We start from the raw sequence: 24,163 nt of genomic DNA on the forward strand, positions 1-24,163 counted from the left end.
ATCCTGATTCTTCATGGTGTATTATTTTTAGTGCTATGTTGGATTCATTTAACTATTACTTTATTTAGAATTTTGCATCTATGTATATAAACAAAATGGACTTATAATTTTATTTATTCTTTTGGGGTTTTTTTCTGGTCCTGGAGTCAGTATTACACTAATTTCATAAAATGAGCTGGGGAAGGCCTCTCACTTCCCTCTGTTTTCTGGGAAAGCTTGCATAGTAAGGAATTAGCTATTTTGAAAGTTTGTTAGAATTTATCTTAAAACCATTTGGCCTTGAGGTTTCTTGTGAGGGGAGGTCTTTGACTACCATCTCTAATATATAAATATTCTGTCATTATTTCTTCAAATAGGTTTCCAATATCTTGCTCTCTCTCTTTTTCTGGCACCCCCATAATTCAGATGTTGGTACGCTTGAAGCTGTCCCAGAGGCTCCTTGCACTATCTTCATATTTTTGTATTCTTTTTTCCTTTTGCTTTTCCGGTTCGGTGTTTTTTGCTTCTTTGTATTTCAAATCTTTAAATTGATTCTTGGGATCCTCTAGTCTGCTGTTGGATCTCTGTATATTATTCTTTATTTCAGTCAGTGTATGCTTAATTTCTTTTTAAAAAAATATATATTTTATTGATTTTTTACACAAAAGGAAGGGAGAGGGATAGAGAGTTAGAAACATCGATGAGAGAGGGAGACATCCATCAACTGCCTCCTGCACACTCCCTCCTGGGGATGTGCCCGCAACCAAGGTACATGCCCTTGACTGGAATCGAACCTGGGACCCTCGAGTCCGCAGGCTGACGCTCTGTCCACTCAGCCAAACTGGTTAGGACTATGCTTAATTTCTAATTGGTCCTTTTTCATATCCTTGAGGGTCTCACTATATTTCTCAGAGGTTTCTAGAAGATTCTTGAGTAGCCTTATAACCGTGGTTTTGAACTCTATATCCAGTAGTTTGCCTTCCTCCATTTTTTTCATTTGTGACCTGTTTCTTTGTCTCCACATTTTGGCTGCTTCCCTGTGTTGATAGAGTGGCTTTGTGTGCTAGGTGTCCTATAGGGCCCAATGCTCAGCCTCCCTAATTACCTGAGGTGGACACTCTTGGTGCACCCCTTTGTGGGCTGTGTGCACAGTCTTGTTGTAGTTAAGCCTTTATTGCTGTTGGTATCACTGATAGGAATTGACCTCCAGTGAGGTCAATTGGCTGTGAGGACCAGTTGTGCCTACAATGGGAGAACTTCTGTGCTGGAGACACCCTTATGGGGCAGGACTTGCTTCAGTGGGGCTTTGGCGCTCACTGAGTCTGTCCCCTGAGTGTGTCTCTTATGGATGTGAAGAGTTATAATCTGGATTCTCACTCTGACCACTGGGTAGACTGGCTCTTGGATCTCCAAGGAGGTGCAAAGTCTGCCACTGCCTGAGGCCACCCAGCAGGAGCTGCAGAGAGATCTACAGATTCCTCCTCTTTGTTTGGGGTTTGGAGGTGCCCAGATGAGGTGCAGCTGTGAAGTAATGCAGGCTGCTGATGAGCCTTAGGCCTTCTTTTGGAAGCTCTGGGTTTCTCTGACCCAGCTGCAGTTTGACAGGTTTTTAGGCGGAGAAAGGCCAGGCCATTAGTATGCAAAAGCCTCTGTGCACAGCTTGGGTGGGGTTGTAAATTGGATGGGGCGTGTTCTCAGGGAGTCACGGGGTGGTGCAAACAGCAATTGTTGCCGTCGGCCCTCCCCCGATAGGTCCCTGGGTCTCTATGTCCCTCGGCCCCTTGTAGGAACAATGAACGCTGCAAGCACCTCTGTGAGAAAGCTGCCCTCACATTCCGGCCCGATGCCAGATAGTAGTTTCACTCCGTATGAGTCTGGGTCCCCAGGTTCTCACCCAGAACTGGATTTCAGAGCAGTCGGGAGCTTGTAACTCCCTCCCGATTGAAAAAGACAACAGCATACCCAGCTGCCAGCCCCTTTCGCGCGCCTCCGTACCTCCACACTTCCACACCTCTGTACCTCTTATCGGACTCAATGTGCTATTCTCTTTCCTTCTAGTTATAGAATTTCCACTCAGCCAGCCTTCCCGTGGTTCTGGATGCTATTCGTTTTGTCTTTTAGTTGTAGTTTTAATGTGGTTGTACGCGGCAGCAAGTTCAGGTGTTTACCTATGCCGCCATCTTGGTTGTCTCTAGCCAATTAATTTTAAACAGAGGCACCAAACAAATTAAATGGAGATGGATATTTTCAACAATGAGAATAAACAAACAGATACCTTCATGGGGATTAGTAGGAAGGAATATCCTCAATCCTTGCTTCACACCATACACATGAATGAATTTGAGATGGATCACAAACATAAAAGTTAAGACTATAATGCTTTCAGAAAAAAAAGGAAAATTTCTTCATGACCTTGGAATAGACAAAACACAAAAAGCACATAACCATAAAGGAGAAAAAAATATTGACCATATAAAAAACAAAGTACTCTGCTCTCCAAAGTCACCATGAAGAAAATACATAGGTAAGCCACAGACACGGGGAAAATGCTAGCAAAAGACTTACATCTTTATATAAAGGATTCCAAACATTCTGTAATGAGACAAGAAGCCTAAATAAAAAATGTCCACAGACATGAATAAACATTTCAGAAAAAAAGGACAAATTGCCAATAAGCAAATGAAAAGGAGTTAAACATCATTTGTCATCATGCAATTTAAAATCATGGGATATAAAAGAACATCTGGAATTCTCATAACTGTACATAAATGTACATAAAATGGCACATACAATCATTTTGGAAAACTTTATGACCCAACAATCCTACTAGTTATTTCATAATGAAATGAAAACATGTCCACAAAGCATGTTCATAATAACTATTTATAACCACCCCAAACTCCAAATAATCCAAGTGTCCATAAAGAAGAGAAAGGGTAAATAGTGGGATGTTCATAAAATGAAAAACCACTGAGTAGCAAAAACAAACTGTGGGTATATGTAACAACATGAATGAAGCATATTTTGAGCAACAAAGACACCTACAAAAGTGAACACCTTGTATAATTCCATTTTTATTTTTTTTAAAAATTCAAGAACAGTTAAGACTTACCTATGAAAAGAGAACACAGAAATATGGTTGCCAAGGGCAGGAAGGGAGTAATACACTGAAATGGGCAAAAAGGAACTTTCTGGGATGATGGAAAGGTTCTTTACTAGGTTGGGGGAACAATTACACAGATGCACAGATTTGCCAAAAATGATAGAATATAATCCTACAGTCTATGCACTTTATTGTCTACAAATTTTACTTGAATACAAACCATTTTACCTCAAAAATCAGTATTAAAAAGTCTGACTTATCAGAGGGCCCTCTGCCACTCCCAAAAGAGCTGTTTGGAGGCATGTGGACTTCTCTCCATTTATAGTAACTTTGTCTTTTGAGTCAGCTCTTAAAAATAAAACTTGAATTGTTTTTAAATTCACTAAATTTTATGGTGAAATACTGCTCATAAAATTTTTTGGCCTAAATTTTTTATTCATTAAAAATACAATCCATCATATTTATGTAATAAAAGCCTACATGACCATTACGGCTGAATGACCAGAACGACTGGTCGCTATGATGCGCACTGACCACCAGGGGGCAGACGCTGAATGCAGAAACTGCCCCCTGGTGGTCAGTAAGCTTCCACAGGGGGAGTGCCGCTCAGCCAGAAGCCTGGCTCACGGCTGGTGAGCCCAGCAGCACCTCTCCCGCCTCCGCAGCAGTGCTAAGGAACAGCGAGCAGGCGGGCGGTAAGGAGCGATGGGTCCAGGAGTGCAAGAGGGATGTCCACCTGCTGGATTAGGCCCAATCCCTGGGGGTCCCGGACTGCGAGAGGGTGCAGGCCGGGCTGAGGGACACCCCCCCACCAGTGCACAAATGTCATGCACCAGGCCTCTAGTCCTATCTAATAAAAGACAAATAGGGTAATTAACCGTACCTCCGATATGCTTCCCATTGGCTAATCAGGATGATATGCAAATTAACTGCCAACCAAGATGTCGGTTAACCGCTAACAAAGATGGCAGCTAATTTGCATACTGCAGGCAGGGCGGGACAGCGCCATCCCGCCTGCCCCGCTGCCATCCAGGCCTGCTATCTGCGACCCGGGCGGCAGGCGGCCTGTAGGGGACCCGACCCAGAGCTGGCAGGCGGGACCACAGCGATCTGCCACTGGCCACACCCACAAACGGCCCTCCTGCACAGATCTGCCACCGGCCTCACCCACAATCAGCCCTCCTGCGGAGATCTGAGGCTGGCGGGTGCTAATGCACAGATCCGCCACCGGCCACGCCCACAAACGGCCCTCCCACAGGGATCCTGGGTTGGTGGGTGCTAGTGTACCGATCTGCCACCGACCACGCCCACAAACGGCCCTCCCTCGGGGATCTGAGGCTGGCAGGTGCTAGTGCACCGATCTGCCACCGACCATGCCCACAAATGGCCCTCCCGTGGGGATCCTGGGCTGGCCGGTACTAAGCACAGATCCGCCACCGGCCACACCCACAAACGGCCCTCCTGTGGGGATCCGAGGCTGGCAGGTGCTAATGCACCGATCTGCCAACACGCACACCCGGGCCGCCTTTGCCCTGTGCAAACTATGCAGCTGGGAGAGGGGAGTGGGGCCGCTGGGAGCAGGGCGGGAACTGCCCGAGGTTTGCATCAGGCAGCTGAGAGTGGAGTGCAAACTATGCAGCCAGGAGAGGGGCAAGGGGCCGCTGAGAGCAGGGCGGGAACTTCCTGGGGTTTGCGTCAGGCAGCCCAGAGGGGAGTGCGAACTATCCCCACCGGTAGCTGCTTGCTCATTCACTTACTCGCTCATTCATTTGCTCATTCACTCACTCATTATTCACTCATTCACTCAGCAAACCCTCTCAGGTTCCTGGCACCAGGCCAGGCACTGAAGTTGAAGCAAGATAAGACAGAGCTATGTCCTCAAGATGTTAGTAATTCAGTATGCAGCCAGGGGAGGGGCGCCAGGCTGCTGGGAGCAGGGTGGTAACTTTCCCGGGGTGGGCTTCAGGTAGCTGGGAGTGGGGCCAGAACTTCTGCTGTGGCAACACTGCAGAAGTTCCCGCCCCTTAGCTGCTTGCTCATTCACTTGCTCACTCATTCATTCACTCACTCACTCAGCAAACCCTCTCAGGTCCCTGGCACCAGGCCAGGCACTGAAGGTGAAGCAGGATAAGACAGAGCTATGTCCTCAAGATGTTAGTAATTCAGTAGGGCGAAGCAGGCACATGAACGAGGCAGTTGTATGCACAGATGCAGTGTACTGGGTTCGGTGAGGGCTGTAACTAACGCCGACTTTGTTCTCTTGATAAAATGGGGCCTTGGGAGCCAGGCCGCCCCAAGCCTGTAGGTCTGTGCCTAGGCCAGGAGTGGGTGCTGATCGGGCTGATTGGCCTGTGGACTGAAGGGTCCCAGGTTGGATTCCGGTCAAGGGCCCATGCGCAGGATTGTGGGCTTGATCCCCAGTAGGGGCATTCAGGAGGCAGCCAATCAATGATTCTCATCAATGTTTCTATATATATATAGAGGGTGCTGGTCGGGCTAAGGGGTCTGGCCCCACCCCTCACCCTCGAGTGCAAAAATTTTTGTGCACCGGGCTACTAGTTGTATAATAAAAGCTGAAGACTGAAATTACCCTAAAGGTTGTCTAAACCCTTACCTCCTTTTAAAAGAAAAACAGATGCTTAAAGTGACTTGTCCAGGATCATATTCATTTCAGAAATAAAAATACGTTACATATACATTGTCATCCTTTGCAAATACTAACATTTGGGCAAATATAACAGCTTACCTTTTAATGAAAGTTGGTTAAACAATTATGTGTGTTTTAACTGGCAACTGAGCAAGCATCAGAATAACCATTGTTATTAGAGGGTTAGAATATTTTATATATAAATATGCACTACCAGTTGTGTTTCATTTTTTCAAATATATATTTTTATTGATTTCAGAGAGGAAGAGAGAGAAACATTGATGAGAATCATTGATTGGCTGCCTCCTGAATGCCCCTACTGGGGATCAAGCCCACAATCCTGCGCATGGGCCCTTGACCGGAATCCAACCTGGGACCCTTCAGTCCACAGGCCAACATCCTATCCACTGAGCCAAACTGGCTAGGGCTCAGTTGTATTTTAAAGAAAGCACATATTTGCCATGGACCAAGGCATTTCCAAATTCTCCCTGGCTAGCTATTCATGAAAGATGCACTATCTAGTTCAAGAGTGTTGGTCTTTTCAGTTGGTGCACTTCTATCAGGCCCCTTTTCAGGAGTTGTACTGATCGTCTATAAAACCTGGGTAACCAAACAACTTTGAAAACTGCAGTTAGAGAAAAGCATAATGGTATTCTTGTACTGTAACTCAGGGTAAATGTAGTAAAATGTAATTCAACACAAATCTGGCAGTGCTGGTTGTGATGAGCAGAGAGGCTTACCATGCTTAAATGATGAAAAAACACTTTTAATTATATAGGAAAAATTTTATTAGATAAATATAATTTCATAAACTTTAAAAATTACTGAGATCTGTACAATAGTAACTACATGTACTAAAAATGCAGAAAATTTTTATAGGCTTATATTAGCCACAGTGTGTGAGGTCCACAATTTTAACCTAAGTGTTGCTACAGTATTTACAGTTACTAATTCCTCACAAAAATCCAGCAGTCACCATTACTACAAACATATAATTAATTATGCTCTATTTTTATAGGAATATCATTCAAGTTATCTCACATAAACAGCACATTAATAATGTTCTATTTTTATGAAAATTAACTCATTTCAGGATAGAAATGTGTCTCTAAAAGGGGAACCAAAATTAGTAAAACATGTTTTATATAACTCTTTGGTGTTACTTTTATCAATACCTACACCAAATTGCTCTTTACATAAAAAATAGAATCATGAATGATTTTCCCTTTTCCCTCAGACCCCAATAACTTTTCAGGCTAGCATACTTGAAAAACTTTGTAAAATTTAAATTTTTTACTACACTTGACTCCTGCCTATCAGATAAGAGTCTCTCAAGTTTATCACATAAGACCAATAGCCCAATTTCACAATCTTATGCAGCAGAAAATACCCTGGTGTAAGTAAAAGTATTTCTTAACAGGGTGATGTGATTCTTTTATCTTCTCACCAGGACAGTGCCAGTGGGTCAGGTCTAGGACGCCTTCGGATATAATGGAAATTAAAACCCAAGGCAGATGGTTTTTAAGAGGAATTCACACTGTAAATTCTCCTCTTTCTTTATTCTCAACCTGGCAGCAAACCTGTAGTTCTACTAGCCCACACCCTACACCCATGGGGTGAACCTAATGGTTGCTAAAGCTGCGGCAGGGTGCTTGCTGAGTCATAAAACAGCTGACGGGCCATTTTGGAAACTGACTGGGTGCTTGCTACTATCTTCAGTGATACAGCCTTCAGGCAAACAAGTGAGGAAAATAGATTTGAGACCAATAATTAACTAGTAATAACACATGTAGCGTCTTACTCTGGTTTTGGCAGGTAAGAGTAAGTTAATTAACATCGTACTTTCCAAAGAATTTTAAATAAATATGCAAAGGGGAAATTTTCTGAGATTCCTGGTTATGTAGTAATAGTTTTACAATTTGAGTATTAGCAATAGAAAACTATTGGAAACTTACAGGCAACACTGATACTCTCTTAAACAAATAGAAGAAAATACTTTTTCTTACAATTATAAGATAATCTTCCTTTAAGTGGAGTAGGTTATGAACAACTGAGTAGGATGAGCATTATCAGTAGATGCATTTACTTTTTTTAAAATATAAAGTTCTTAAATAACTTCAAATAGGAATGCAGGAAGTTACATCGACACGCCTTAACCCAAGCACCATACAGGTTAGCTGACTTGCCTTGCTGCAGTGGTTAGAGACTGCTTGATGGCTTCGTAGTCCTTCTCTAGTGTCAGTAGTCAGTCTAGTTGATGGCAAATAAACACAACTATGTAGATGTAATGCAGGCCCACTGAATGTTATTTTGTTTTAAGAAATTCTAAGAAAAGCAAATTCCATAATATGCTCCATGAAATTACCCTACTGAATATTTTTAGCAATATTTCCTATTCTGGAAAGTGAATTGGTAAGTGTAGCCACTGTACATTTTATTATCCCTTTAACATATTTTCAGAATAACAGAATCTTCCTAAAGCGATTTTGGAATATCTAAGTTAAAGAAGGACTATTTATGAAAATTAATATTTAAGCTGAAATTCATAACACAATATTCTTGCATTATTGAAACAAACGTTATATTAGCAAGAAAATAGTTTACCAGTGAACAAAGGTAAAGTTTCAATTCTTGACTAGCCCCTATTAGCCCAATTCAAGAAGTCGTATATTCATGAAATGGGAAAGGGGTGGGAGGCTGCAAAATAAATCTACAAAAGAGAATTATATTGTCAACTGTATGGAACACTTTAGCAAAACCTTATTTAACCATTTCCATAAAGTTTAAAATGTATATGTAAACAATCATTAAATATGCTTAGGGCTGGGTAATAGTTCTTAAACCAATAATAATTTCCAAATAATAATAATGTTTTTTAAAACAATATTACTTTAGATCAAAACAAGTAACAAACAATGGATCTACATGATAAATTCTGGATGGAAATTAAATATTCAAGTGCAGTGAATTAATAACCAATGTATAGCTAATCAATCTTTCTTAGTATTTTAATTTATTACTGCCATTAACCCATAAAATTTAGCATTTTAGACTTTGTTTCACTTACATTCTATAGCCATACCTGAAAATATACCTTATAATGAAACACTGGGTAGATTTCCCTTTACTATAGTAGTCTGCCACAACTCAGATAACACATACTAACCTAAAAATAATAGGATTCTTGTCTGAGATCCTTTATACCATAATCTAGTTTACTGAAAGGCAAGAGTAATTCTAAGCCACAGAAAGAGGCTCTTCTCTTTATTTTTTATTTAATTACTCCAACATTTTGATTTGCACAATTAAACGTGTTTGCAATATTTAAATACTGTCCAAACTTGTTTTTTATTGATATAGTTGAACTTTACAACAGTGACATGAAATATTATAAACAATTTTCAGATAGAGAAAAAAACAAATTTAAATATATTAACTAGATTAAAGCATGCAAAAGATTAAATGAAAAACACATCAAATAATAATATGCTAATGATAGCTAATTTACCCACTTTATATTGTCATAAAAATATCATTAAACATCAATTTGAAATTTGGTGAATGGACTTGATTCCTGATTTATGTATAAGATATGATACATACTTTGCATGTGTATGGTTAACTTTACTGGTGTGTTACAGTACATTAAGAGAAGTTTGGTATTGGTATATATTTACTACCCATAGTGCAGTAAATAATGGTTAGAAATGCATTCTCCTAATTTTCTCTATGAACTTAGAAAGCAGTAATGAATTCACAACATGGGTCACTAAGGGACCAAAATTTCTTACTATTCACATTTACTTTTCCCATGAAAAGCTTCAAATATAACTCTAATAAAAAAATAGAGTTTTCAAGGCAAACTTTTCAGCATAATTTGCAAAAGCAGATTTAAATAGAAGACTCAACAAGTATGCTAATACTCAAAAATACAATTAACTAGGAATTATCTTTTTAACCTTGATATTAAAATACGGTGGCCTCCGCAAGAGGCTGAAATGCCATCAGGAGTCCCACAAACACAAGGGACAACCCAGACAAAGAGATGGAAAATATCTATTCACAAATTTTAACACGTTCAGATTTAAATTAAAGGGGTTGAGAGTGGTTCATGTAAATCCTTTTTTGTTTGCCATTATAACTCTGAGTGTGTATGAACTACAGAGATTTCAGAAAGTAATTCTGCAGAACTAGTGTGGCCATTACCAGGATGATCACACTGAATTTTAGGAAAGGAGTTGAATGGCTCCCACAAAGTACTACTGCTCTTTTAACAAGTAGATGAGTCCATTGTGGAGAGAGTCAAGATGCTCCTGTCGTTGGTATAGAAAGGATCCGATGCACTCCATAATCTAAATAACAATAAGAGAAAAGTTTTGCTCACCAGAACCTATGTTTTAATTGAGAAAAAAAAATGTATTCTAAAACTTAGGACCAAAATGCAATTTGAGTATTAAAATAATCACTGATTAATTTTTAAATGCTAAAAGGAAGTTCTTAATACTTGATGAGTTTAACAAACATAACATTTAGATTATACAAAACTTGGGGAAAATAATGCTCGAATCATCATCTATCTATATATATAAAAGCCTAAGCGACCAGTTGCTATGATGTGCACTGACCACCAGGAGGCAGATGCTCAACACAGGAGCTGCCCCCTGGTGGTCAGTGCATTCCCACAGCGGGAGCACTGCTCAGCTGACCGACGGGCGCCAGACACCAGGCTCATGGCTGGCGAGCGCAACTACAGTGGCACGAGCCTCTCCTGCCTCCGCGGCAGTGCTACCGGCAGCAGGCATGGCGGGGCCGGGATGAGTGGGAGAGGCATGGTGCCCAGTCCGGGCTCGCGCTCCTCCCCGGCCGCCTGTCGCTTCGCGCACTACTACATCCCCAGGGGTCTTGGATTGTGAGAGGGTGCAGGCCAGGCTGAGGGACCCCACTGGTGCACAGATTCGTGCACCAGGCCTCTAATATAAAAATAATAGCCAAAATTTAGACATTCGTTAGCATTAAAATATTTTCTATAGGTAGTAGAGTATAAGACTCTCTTAAAATCTTAATTTAAAAAATAAGTATGTTATTAAGAGTTATGCACTGAAAAGCAATTAGGCTGTATTTTGACATCACAGAAGCAAACAAACAAATATCACACTTACCAAAAACTTTGGAATGAAACAGCAGTATGTTCTTAATTTATTTCTTTTCAGCTATAAATTCTATTCTAAAGATTTTTAGCATAATTAGTTTGAATGATTTATTCAATAGGCATCAAAGACACCTCTAAGTCTAATGACACTAGGGTTTTCATTTAATTAAGAACAAATGATCCTCTACTGGTCTGGAAAAGTCAGCTACTGTCTTAATGATAAAGCCCATAAAGCAATCTTCTATATATATAAAAGCCTAATATGCAAAATGTCCCCTTGGGAGTTCGACCGACCAGTCGATTGCTCGCTATGACTGTGCTGCCCACCAGGGGGCAGCACGAAACAAAGGAAGGCCCCGGCTGGCAGCTGGGGAAGGGAGGCCCTGGCCAGCAGCAGGCAGCTGCTAGGAACCCTACCCGTGCATGACTTTCATGCACTGGGCCTCTAGTTCATTATATAATACTTTATTTGCAGCTGTATTAACTCGAGATCAAAAATAGCCTGCCATGCTTAAAATAGCCTAACCTGCTTTAAGGATTACCAAGTCAAAGCTGGCTTTTCTTAAAAGACTAAAAGAATTTAACAATAAATACATTTTATGTAATTTTCTAGGGTTCCCACTTTCCTTAAACCAAGATGTTAGAGGAAGAAATTAACATTTAAAATGGCCCATATTCACTTTTATCACATATCTGCTGTTTTCTAAGACAGCGGTCACCAACTGGTGGTCCACAGACCACTGGTGGTCTGTGAGGTCCAAAAGGTTGGCGACCGCTGTTCTAAGAGAGACTGTATGTTCAAATTTAAATCAATTAAGTGAGTAGTCATAATGAAGTTTGGAACCTGGAAATTTTACAAAGTTGGCAAAGAGGAAAACAAACAATAAGCATACCAATGGTTTACAGATCTTACTAGTTTCCAGAAAACCTTAAACAGTATCTACCTTAGTTTAAGGAAAGGCTTGTTCACTACCCTATTTCTAGCACCTAAAACTGTGCCTTGTATATAGTAGGCACTCAGTATTTGTAAAATATATGAATGAAATAGAACTATGAACATTTCTTAGAGTAAGTATTCATGCAGGAAAAAAAGTATGCTCAGACATATATGATATCAACACCCCAATTATCTGGAGTCAAGTTTCCAGTCCCAAACTGTCAATGTTTTTAATATAAATTTTTCCTCTTTGCAACTATTGCTTACATAAAAATGTTATTAGATAAGGTTTCCTCCATTTATTTTTCTTTTCAAAGCACACATGTGCATTCATGTCAAATATCATATTTGACAGAACATTAAATACCTGAATTACATATCAACTATTAACTCCTTTCTAATTAGAAAACAGTTTTGATTAAGATGAAGTAACTGTTGATAAAACACATACAGAAAATCATTTATTGCTAAAGTACAGCTCTTTAGGGTAAAACATGACATAGCCTTTCATATAGCACCTTGATGCGACCTTTGAAAACAAGCTTGCAAAATGGCAAATTCCTTTGACAATCAATTAATAAAATGTAAGTAGAATTTTTATGCCTGGATAGTAAAAGGTTAATCAGCAGAGAAATCTGTCCTATAAAAGCACTAGTTATATTTCTGAAGTGATGCCCTCTTATGTTTAATATGTTAATGGAATAGGCCACGGATTTCTATATCTGGTAACAGGTACCAGCCTTGCCCTTAAATTAGACATAAAATAGAAATGTAGAATAAAGGCTGCTCCAAAATCAAAACAGAAATGCCAAAAATATTTCACTAATACAATTACATGTAAAAAACAGGAATAAAACTCTATGTATCAAAATAACTTTCAAAGTTCAAATATGATCTTAATGGAATTGTGGCAATTTTCTATAGCCCTTTGAAAATACCAACTGGTTTTGCATATTATATGATTTTTACCACTCGGAAAAAAAGTGAACAGATCTCAAAACACTTTTTAGGTTATTAATTTAAAGAACAAAAAGATAATAAAAGAAGCATCTGATAATTATAACCTTAGATGTTGGACAAAATTAGAAAGATATTTAAAGTCTGTCAAATAAGATATTAATTACTGTTAAAGATTTTATTAAAAAAAATAAGTTTCTACAAAAAAAAAAAAAGAATATACAATTCTAAGTGAAAAAAAGTATAGATGATAACAGCCATCTTTAAGAGAACAGGCCGAAATAAATCTCAGAATGCCTGGGACTGGCTCAGGAGGGATAATGCAGTAAAACAAATGACCATGTAAAAATAATGGAGACATATTACCTATACAATTAATATCAAGAAAGTGGGAGCATATATAACGCAGAAAAATATTTTTGGTTCATTTAAAATCAATTCTAGTTTTTTGTAACAGTGAAGATGTATCCTGTCATTAATGAGAGCTTCCTGCTGAAAGTAGAAAATTTTAAAATTCTGTGACTTTCTACAGTATTCTTAAAAAAAAATAGATATATCTATACATATATATTTATAGTTGATAGTATTATAGATATCTATAGTATTCTTTTATTCTAACTCCTGCCTTAGTTCTATGCAATGAAGCTGTCTTAGTAAGTAAAATAATATACACTAAGTCCTTTTGGAACTTCCTTTGGGAAACTTTTTGGCCTGGCACATGACAAAGCTGTTTTCTTATAATGCATTTTACAATACAATTGTGTAAGTTATAACATGTAAGTCCCAATAAATTTAACTGCTCATAATAATTCTATTATGTGGAATAAAATTATTACAAAATAATATCACAGCATTATGAGAATATTTTTGATTATATGTTATGATAAATAAGTGGGACTGAAACGACAGACATGATGTTAACATAAAAAAGCTATTTACAAATGCAACTGTACCATAACGACATGGCTACAATTAAAGGCAAAGTGGGAACTACCAAGTTCACCAGTAAAAGTTACCTGAATTTTATCATACATGAATATCATACTCATCATTTTTAAAACATAAAGCTAACCAAATACTAAAAATTCCTTTATCAACAGATAAGAGTTGTGCCTCCTCCACCCTTCATTCGCTATTCTAGTTGTACTTTCTTGAAAAAAAAAATGAGTTTATTGATTTCAGAGAAAGGAAGGGAAAAGGGGAGATAGGAACATCAATGATGAAAGAGAATCATTGATCCACTGCCTCCTGCACGCCCCACACTAGGGCTCGAGTCCGAAACCCAGGCATGTGTCCTGACTGGGAATGGAACCAGTGACCTCCTGGTTCATGGGTTGATGCTCAACCATTGAGCCACACCAGCTTGGTTTTTTTTCCCCTTCTCACTAACTTTCCAACCTTTTCCAAGCCATGGCACATACAGAAAGTGAAACTATTCACATGGTGCACTATGGACAATGGAAATCACCATCTATTTTTTTTTAAAAATATATTTTATTGATTTTTCACAGAGAGGAAGGGAAAGAGATAGAGAGTTAGAAACATCGATGAGAGAGAAACATCGATCAGCTGCCTCCTGCACATCTCCCACTGGGGATGTGCCCGCAACCCAGGTACATGCCCTTGACCGGAATCGAACCTGTGACCTTTCAGTCCGCAGGCCGACGCTCTATTCACATGGTGCACTATGGACAATGGAAATCACCATCTAAACCTGCTCATCTGTAACCCTTCATGCACACCAGTGCATTGCTGCTTTGATTTTAAGAATATGATATCATCTACCTAAAGAACACCAAAGTGTGAAAAGTTATTGCTATTCCTTAATATCCCCTAAATAATAATATCCCCTAAATGATATATCTCTTGGGGAAATGTATGAAGAAATGAATTTCACTTTTAAATAAATTTAAGTAGAATTTACCAAAAAACTGCATTGTTTGTTGTGACCCACAAAAGCAAGCACCGATAAATCTTTTAAGAAATAGATTTGGGCCTGGCTGGCATTGTTCAGTGATGGAGCATCAACCCATGAATCAGGTGGTCACAGTTTGATTCCCTTCAGGGCATATGCCTAGGTTGTGGGTTTAATCCTTAGTGGGGGGCGTGCAGGAGGCAGCCAATCAATGATTCTCTCTCATTATTGATGTTTCTACCTCTCCGTCTCCCTTTCTCTCTGAAATCAATAAAAAATATATTATAAAAAAAGAAATAGATTTTAGAGGAGACAAAAATTAAAGATTCTAATAAACCATAATTTAAAGAGCCTGTTCTAGCTTATCAACTTTTAATTAGACCATAAATACCAAGTAAAAACTTAAAAATCACAACTGATTATAAACCTTATTACAGAGATAAAAAGGAGTAGGAAAACAGCAATACAGTCTGTGTGTTTATAAATACCTCAAAGTCTCAGATGACTGACTAGAAAATATAGACCAAGAATAAGAAAAGCAAAATCTTTTCATTTTACTATGTCGATTATTTTGTAAATACAAAATCCAACCAAACAAAAATATGTAAGAAATAAAACAGTAGCATAGTAAAAAGTTATAAAAACCAAATATGAATACTATATACACACTCCTATTTACCACATTTAGAAAGATTAAGAAGCAAAATTTTTTGTTCATTAGATGAAAAGTTTCTTCAAAGGTGCTTTCTCTTCGTTAGTGAAAGAACCCCTTACCCAAAGCCATAAAGTGAAATCTACCATCGAAGAGTGCTAGTAAATAGCACACTTCCTGCTTCAGTTGGTAAAACCAGCTGCTGATTTATTAGGTATCTAGGGATGCATGTTCATCTGTTCCAGTTTATAGGACACTCATCTGCAGCAAAGGCTACTTAGAGAAATTTCACACCTGCTGACATGGGTCGGGCTACATCTTCCTATCACTCGTTCCAGCATTCTTCCAACAGATGCGCACGCTGTTTCTCCTTCTGAGAAACAGCACATGGAGTCCAAGCACTTGATACTTGAATTTGTTTCAGTAAGCTGGAGAAGTTGCAGCAGAAAAAAATTAGTTATTTTTTCAAAAAGCATTAAAAATTACAAGCACTTTAAAACTAAAAGTAATATATATAAACATATTTTCTACAATATGAAAATGTATGGTATGAAAGGCTTAATTTAAGAGTAATCATACAAAATATTTAAATTTGAGGTTAAGTAAAATAATTACACAAAAACAATGAACATTATTTAAATCTGCAAAGATTTTGGATTTTAATGTCAATATTTTATTATGGTCAAAATTACATCAACTACTCAGAAGCATAATGAATTGTAATTCTTGAGTTTTTGTTTAGGTGAAATGCTCCTGTAATTTCAACTAAAATGTCTAGCAATCAAGAAAAATGGAGTGTGAACTATTTTGAAGACTGGGAAATAACAACCAGGCAGGATCTAATCCCAACCTTCAACAACTACAATAATTGTAACAACAAAAATAGTAGCAAATACTTAATGTAGTATTACTATATGCCAGGTTCTAAGCACTTACATATATTCACTTCATAATTGTCCTTGAAAAAAGTATATAATTTACCTTAAATTGCTGAGCAACTCTTAAGTGCCAACCATGCCCTTAATCAGCTCAAATTTTTTAAAAAGTTAACTGATGGTATATGTATTAAAATCAATTAAACAAGTGACTAAATAGTACATTAAGATTTAAAATAAATTAATTCTTGAAAGTATGCAAGATTTATATTGATTCAGGCATAAATAAACCCAACAAGATAACTTGAAGCCATACTACTAATAATTTTAATCCTGTTAAATGAGGAAAAAATGGTATGACACATAGTTCAATGAATCCCAAACCTGGTTTTGATAGTCAAGACTACTGCTAAATTTCTCAAGGTTTGTCATTTTAAATAAACTTATTTTCATTCACTTCACTTTACATATATAACATATTGCATAACAAATCTTTCAAAACTATAAAGGAAGGACAACAAGAAAAATAGATTCATTTGAGGGTTGTAATTCACAAAGGTTGGGAATCACCAAGTGTTGAGAGCAGGCATGACAATGGGGGACATTTGTGGAGACACTCACAATGGACAGAAGAGATGGACAGGGTAGAATGCAAATAACCTGACATTGTGAATGAACCTAATCAACTGGTGAAGTCCTGCAAAATCCCTGCACAGAGTAATTCTACCTAATACCAAGCAGTGCAAGTCAACATAGTTCCTAATTGGGAATTGCCCGATTGCACCAATGTCCTAGGATCTGGTAAGCACTGAGAAATAGCCAAATTTTCCTTTCTCCTTTACAATACCCTTGGTTTACGATGTTCACAGTATTGTTTCTTAAAATGTGAGATGTTGCCGTGGCCGGCTTGGCTCAGTGGATAGAGCGTCAGCCTGCGGACTGAAGGGTCCCGGGTTCGATTCCAGCCAAGGGCGCATGCCTAGGTTGCGGGCTCAATCCCCAGTAGGGGGCGTGCAGGAGGCAGCCGATCAATGATTCTCTCTCACCATTGATGTTTCTATCTCTCTCTCCTCCCTTCCTCTCTGAAATCAATAAAGAAATATATTTTTTTAAAAAAAATGTGAGATGTTTACAATTTCACGAAAAAAGTTCTGTGGCCAATTTAGTTTAGGAAACACCATTCAACAAAAGTCTGAGTAAAGGATTGTCTGATTCAGTGTGCATGGTCAGTCTCCAAGGGGGAGTGAGACGCAGAGCAATTCTGAAACTCATTTTTTGTTGTTGTTTTTCTAATAACAGCGCCCAATCCTCAAGGGAACATTAATCAACACCAGGAGGAATGATAATATTCAGAGGAATAGTTTAGGAAATGCTGGTTTAGGTAACAAGATTTCATCAGTTTCCTCCTTGGGTCCCTGGACTCCAGTTCCACCATCTCAAAATCGCCCTCTGTAGAAAGCAGGAGTCCATAGCTCCCACATAATGCTCAAAGGAGAAAGTACAACACCTTCTGGAGACCCTGAAGGCCCTATATAAGCTGACCTGAGGCTGCCTTTCCTGCTTAACTGACCAGTGTTCCTGTTGTCTCCACACTGCCAACCAGGCAGTGTTCCTTGCCGGGGGTTACATGTCAGGGCCTGCCACCAATCAGGGTCAGAATGCTGACCCCTACACCAAGTTCAGTTTAAATACCATCATCTCCATGAAATCCCCCTCACCCTCCAACTATCAGGTCATCTCTTTCTGGATTCTATTCCACTGCCTGCTGACATCACTTAAATGACACAAACACTTAAATTCAACTTATATTTATTAAGCAAGGAACTGTGCTTAATAAAAGATAATAGATAAATAAGGAACAAGTAATGGATGCTTATTCCGTGTGTGCCACCTCCTATGTGGATTATCTCATTTAAGAATTATAACCGCCTTTTGGGATAGGCACCATATTCATAAGCTTTTTATAGATGAGGAAACAGAGGTTAAGAATTTGTTCAAGGTCACCCAGCAAGAGCTTGAGTCTTGGTTTCTTTGATTCCAGAGCCCAAACTTCTTTACCATGACATTATACTGCCTTCTTATAATTACAGTATAAGGCAGACCATAAATATCAAAAAAGAGAAGGGAAAGCTCACACCCAGCTGTTGTTGGTATTGGTGGGAGGGCATGAAAGATACGGTGAAAAAGATGGCATCTGAAATACACCATGATGACTGAATGGGATTTCCATAGCTGCAGATGGCGGAGTGAAGACAATGAGTAGTAATTGTGTGTGGGCAGAAAAATATGACGTGTATTTAGTACGTTTGGCCTAAGCATAGAGAGAGTAGTTGTTACTCCTGCCCTCAATGCATGATCCATAAATCAGTATTATCCAAAAACAACTGCTGACTCATGAGGATATAAGTGTTTCTGGACTCTGAGAATAAAAGATTAGAAAATGTTAAGGTACTTGACGTAATACTTTTATAACTGTTGAATCTAAAAACAATTTAAAAATTGGGGCTTATTTTATATATCTTCTAATTTCATTTCCTAGTAATTAATTTTTATTGTATTTTATAAAAGTATTGGTCTGTGATGGACTGGAAATTAAACACAACAAAACAAGCAAACAACTAACTTGTCGTGCGCCACATTTACCTGGGAAGCACTGAACTAGGCCAGAAACTAGAGAGATCAAAGAGTTTAACAACTGTGCTTTGCCTGTAGAGCTGGTGCTCAATCAACTGTTGGGAACTCACTGAAGATGACATCTGTAAAGTCAGCAGCTAGATGGACAGAACACTAATTAGGTAATGATCTTGCTTTGCATTCATCACCTTTCACTTTAAAATCTAAGGGCAGGTATTAATACATGGGCAACCCAACAGAGTAAACATCTTGAAATGTCAAAAATAATATAAAGAAATGACTTCCTCGGATCACCATTTGAACTAAGAAAAATGTTTCTTTTTTTTCCCTAAAAAGAAAAAAACCCCCAGCTGCTTTGAAAATGCTGAATGCTAGTTAATTGTGTTTTTGTATAGATCTATAAAATAACACCACGCTGTTGTCCAGCAAACTTCCAAGCTCTATCACTTTCCCATACAGATCTTTGGTCTCATATTCAGGAACAGGGAGCCCAGCCAGAGTACATGTTGCCACAGTTGCCAGTATAACTGGTGGTGGAAATGGGGTATAGCATTTAGAGAGGAAATCAGTACTTTTTTTTTTTTCACTAATTGTAAATATTAAAAAAGTATAGTAATGGAAGTGAGATCCTACCTGGTGGCACAAAGAAGTAACTTTTAGTTTATGAGAAATTTTGATTAATTTGTAAGACACACTCCACCACTTTCTTCCTGGGAACCACCACGTCATGTAGAGCTTGAAAGGCTCCCAAGCAAAACAACTACGGAGATTCAACATGACTATGTATGGCTAATACCAATTTTCATGTTTATAGAACTTGCCTTTCGAAATAAATTTTGGCTCACGGCTCTATTTCCGTTATTTTTATATCAGTAATGGTAAACACTTAGAAGTTTCTCCTATTAGAAGCTTCTACAAAATATCTTCCCTAAATCTCCTAAATATTAACAAATTTTCATACATTTCTAAATCTTTTAATCACTTTATTACATATTACCTATCAAATCAAGTAATGTTTTTAAGTTTAGATAATAATTATCAAGCTATTAGCTGTATTTGTTCTTTTGTACTTAAAATTGTTTTATATACTTGATATTCAAAATGAGCGCCTTGCATAGCCTTAAAGGAGATATTTGGAAAGGAGCCTTACACTATAATTATGAAAGGAGAAAAAGTTTGTGTTTACGAAAATGTTTTTCCTTTAAAGATAAAATCAAGTCATAAAATATTACTGATTCCAAATTTGGTTAAGAATAATAACATCCCTAAAACAAGTAATAGCTTCATCTCATTATTAAGAATTGCAACAGGCAGCCATTTGATGCAGGCAGTTAGATAACTGCTCTGTCTTACTCAAGGCATATTTCTCCAAAACATGCCTCAAGCTTACAGTCACTCCTCTAAACTTCCTTCTTTCCTTCTCTCCAAGTAAAATAAACAACTTGGAAAGATAGTTATAAATTTAGGTAGAATACCTCCACACTGTCTTTGAGGGATCTCCTGAGAGGAGGAGATTTCTGTATGTGTTGCCTAAATCTAACTATGAAAATATGCATATAATAATTATATTTTAAGGTAAGCTTATTTTAATAATTTTGTTTATTCCTAGTTTCAAAAAGACGGATTCCTTTATTTTAATAATGTGGTTACATAAATAACAATATATAACAAGGAATTTGTAGTTTAGGTGAAGAAAAGTATCAGTATATGAAAAATGGTAAGATCCTCACTTTTGATGGAGGGGGTAAAGCAGAATAGCACTAATTAATGCACCAAGTCATGGCAGAGCTGATATTAAGAATTCAGTTTTCTAAGTATCAATCATTTTACAGCATGTCACAGGAAAAGTGTTTGGTAGAAATAATGTCAATACTAATTATTTTCCTTCATTTTAACCTCCAGATGAAAAAGCTGTTCAGTAAGTCAGCACATATTTGAAAATAATACTAGTTTTATAAAGTGTCAGCCATATTTATCAGGCATGCATCCAGTTCCTGCCACAGGTGGCAGCCTTATTAATATTAATTAGTCTTTTAGCCATTAAGGTTTTTCTCTCACTGCTTTGTAAAATGAGGCAGTATCTGTACCTTTGTCACAAGAGAGTAAAGTGACTTGCAGTTACTTGAAACTGTTTAAAATGTATTCTCTTGCCCTAACCTGTTTGGCTCAATGGATAGAGTGTGTCAGCCTGTGGACTGAAGGGTCCCAGGTTCGATTCTGGTCAAGGGCATGTACCTTGGTTGCGGGCACATCCCCAGTAGGAAGTGTGCAGGAGGCAGCTGATCGATGTTTCTCTCTCATCGATGTTTTTAACTCTCTATCCCTCTCCCTTCCTCTCTGTAAAAAATCAATAAAATATATTTAAAAAAAATAAAAATAAATAAAATGTATTCTCTTTTTGGTAGTGGCAGGTTTCGGGTCTAAGGCATAAGCACCTGGTTCCAGAATGAGAAAGGTCAGTAGCCATAGCATCCTATTGCTATCCCTGTGGTTGTTAGATACAGCCTGAAAGAGGGCATTCACAGCAGTGATGCAGAGACAAAAAAATGACAAAGCAGTAGAGGCTTAAGAGGCTGGTGACAGTAGAAGGAGATGACTAGAAGACCCTAGCCCACTGCAACATTCAGGGCGCAGCACAGCCTTCTGTCTGATTTTGCAAGGCCAACCAAATTTTGAGTGCAGAAAAAAATGCAATTGCAAGACAGAAAAAAATAAGAGGATATTATATAACACTTATTTTTAAAAGTAATTTTTATCTAAAAAACATATGCCAAAGGCAAAATGCATGAGAAGAAAAATATTCAGGTTATATTTCATCAACCAATTAAAATTCTTTGATAAGTAGAGAAAAACTGCAGATCAGGGTTATACCCCCAGCAATTTTACTAAAGTCATATTCATAGTTTGAGGATTCTTCTGGCTTCTTGTTTATAGGAAGAGAGACCAAATGTCAAGAGAATCATGAGAAAATTCACTTTGTAAAAGTAACATAGTTAAAAAAAAAAGTAAGCAGGCCCCTGTTATTTAATAGCAACATTCTAAGAACCCAATTCTCAACTGTATTGTACATTTTAATGGGCATATAAAAGTTAAGGTGCACCAGACCCATGTCTTTTAAAATAGCCACTCAAACTTGCATTCGAAACAAAATAAAAATTCAGAATTCTTTTAAATTTCTTTTCAATTAATAATAATAACCAAGAGTTAATTATCTTCAACATTTTCCATTTAGGGCAATTCACTAAAGGAATCTAATTTTAAAAAGTTGTCTTCCAGAATAATTTAGATTTTTCATATTATTATACCTGTTCCATGGTTTGATTTACAATCTACAAATAGTGGGGTTTTTTAAAGTTTCACCACTTATAAGGATTTACCCCAGATGAGACGACAACAGCACCTTCTTTCTTGACCAGTAATTACAGTAAGGCCTCATTTAAGAGTCATTGATAGGGTTGTGGGACTTGAAGTGAAATGACATATGATGAAACCAATTTTGTCATAGGATAATTGATATAAACAAGAGTTAAGTTCCTACAGCATCTCATTAATGTTACAATGAAAAGCCATTAAATGAAATGATGTTATTCAAGGACATGCTGTACAATATACAAAATGGTAAGTAGATCAAGTAAAAATACATTAGTGGTAAGAATTTTTATCCTCCATAATTACTACGACTCAGAATATTTTGCACATCCCAATAAGGTTGTCAGGGTTTATTTCTCAAGAGGGTTTATTAATCAAGCCCTCATAAATTCACACTTTTTTATTACAAAGATATAACTATTAAAGTTTATGAAAAGAACTGAGAGTTTGGTGACTATCAGTCAACAGAAAACTATTCAGCACCAATCCTAAAACTCATTCGTATGATCATTCAATTAAAGAGGTAGACTTAGATAAGCAATTCAGTATCTAACTACATTAAGATGTGTAAAATGATACACAACTACAACTTCAAGTGGGAAAGTGATTTCAGAAATAATAGAAATAGCATGACATATTTTCAAAAGAAGTGACAAGGAATAACTTCTTGAATATAAGACAATAGGTTGTGAAAAATACCTTACTAGGTTAGAATTTGAGATAAAGTATGATTCAACAGTGTAACTCTAAAGGAAGATTAATAAAGTATACAGAATGGACATATAAAAAAAGTAACGATCAGAAAAAAGGAAACAAGTAAACAAAAACAACAATGTGAGAAACAATGAGGAATTAGTAAAGTAAAACTAAAATTTCAGGCCAGTTCTCCCATAGCATGCCCCAAACATGAGAACTTAGCGGATACGTCCCCAGGAAGATCCAGCGCAGTACTACCTAGTGCACGTAAGAACTGTCCTGCTGGCTGCAAGCCTCAGCTAGCAGGTGCCTACTGTCCTCCCCTCTGTGCTTGCTTTCAGCAAATTCATATGCTGAGCTGACTGAACCCTTATCTTCTTCCATCTGGAAGGACAGAAAAGCAACAAGTCTCATATTACAGACAATACTCTTCACTGTATACAGGTTCAGAATCAAAACAGTAAGTTGAGGTCCACAATCTGTGAGGCACAAATGAATGTTCACACACCACTACATTCATTTACTATCACAAAAGAGAGCTAGCAGCAGCTTCTTACGGGGCGTACAACAAAGCACACAAAATAAAGCCATGATTTTCCAGTGCACAAAGGACAAATTAAAACCAGGTTTCCTTCGATAAAATTAAATTTCTTCTAGTAAGCAAATTCCCTGTCACCAAGATTTAGGGTTCTCATTGCAAAGATAGGTCCCATTTTGCACCTCTCATGCTCCCTTCTCAGAAGACCTATTTACAAATAGCCAAGCTAATTGTAACTTTCTACAATTATAAAAGTCTTCACTGAATAAAACAACTTTCTACAATTATAAAAGTCTTCACTGAATAAAACACAGAATTTTCCTCATTTCTATGTATTTTCTGTCTTAGAACTGACTAATAATTATTTCAATGAAAAATACATATGTAAAAAATAAAATAGAATTTTTTGGTTTCAAGCTTTGCCTATAATGCAGGGGAGAAGAAAATACTCAAAATGAGTTTTCTTTTATTCAAAAGAAAATTGCTAATAGTTTTGTGTTAATGGTTCTTAGGGTACTGACCTGATTAAATATTTGAAATCTCTTAAAGGTATTTGATATCTGTATAATTTTCCTCTCTGTAAACAATCAAGCCACCATGGATCACACCCAGGAATATAGTTCAATGCAATTCAAAACCAAGATGTATTCAAAAGTCATAGGATGCATCAGGAGATGTATGTGGGCACATGTACTTCATGCAGCTGTGAGCA

At 37.6% G+C, this 24,163-nt stretch overlaps 2 protein-coding genes across 5 annotated transcripts in view; one reads left to right on the plus strand and one right to left on the minus strand.

Moving 5' to 3' along the window:
- Nucleotides 1-24,163, plus strand: part of DCUN1D1 (defective in cullin neddylation 1 domain containing 1) — a 79,339-nt gene that overhangs the window by 45,981 nt on the left and 9,195 nt on the right. Inside the window, exon 6 of the mRNA XM_023750646.1 lies at nucleotides 18,927-19,009. Within this exon, the coding sequence (XP_023606414.1) occupies nucleotides 18,927-18,961 (35 nt within the window). The 3' untranslated portion in view covers nucleotides 18,962-19,009. The remainder of the gene's footprint in view (nucleotides 1-18,926; nucleotides 19,010-24,163) is intronic.
- Nucleotides 8,962-24,163, minus strand: part of ATP11B (ATPase phospholipid transporting 11B (putative)) — an 87,277-nt gene continuing 72,075 nt past the window's right edge. For 3 of the 4 annotated variants that reach the window (XM_023750642.1, XM_023750644.1, XM_023750643.1), the window contains 2 exons: nucleotides 15,634-15,767; nucleotides 9,715-10,081 (listed from right to left, as the gene is read on the minus strand). In XM_023750642.1, the coding sequence (XP_023606410.1) occupies nucleotides 10,000-10,081; nucleotides 15,634-15,767 (216 nt within the window). In that variant the 3' untranslated portion in view covers nucleotides 9,715-9,999. Of the gene's footprint in view, nucleotides 10,082-15,633; nucleotides 15,768-24,163 lie in introns of all 4 variants that reach the window. The other variant, XM_006084873.3, reaches the window with a different exon arrangement.

Source organism: Myotis lucifugus, unplaced genomic scaffold (genome assembly GCF_000147115.1).
Source record: "Myotis lucifugus unplaced genomic scaffold, Myoluc2.0 scaffold_14, whole genome shotgun sequence".
NCBI lineage: Eukaryota > Metazoa > Chordata > Mammalia > Chiroptera > Vespertilionidae > Myotis > Myotis lucifugus.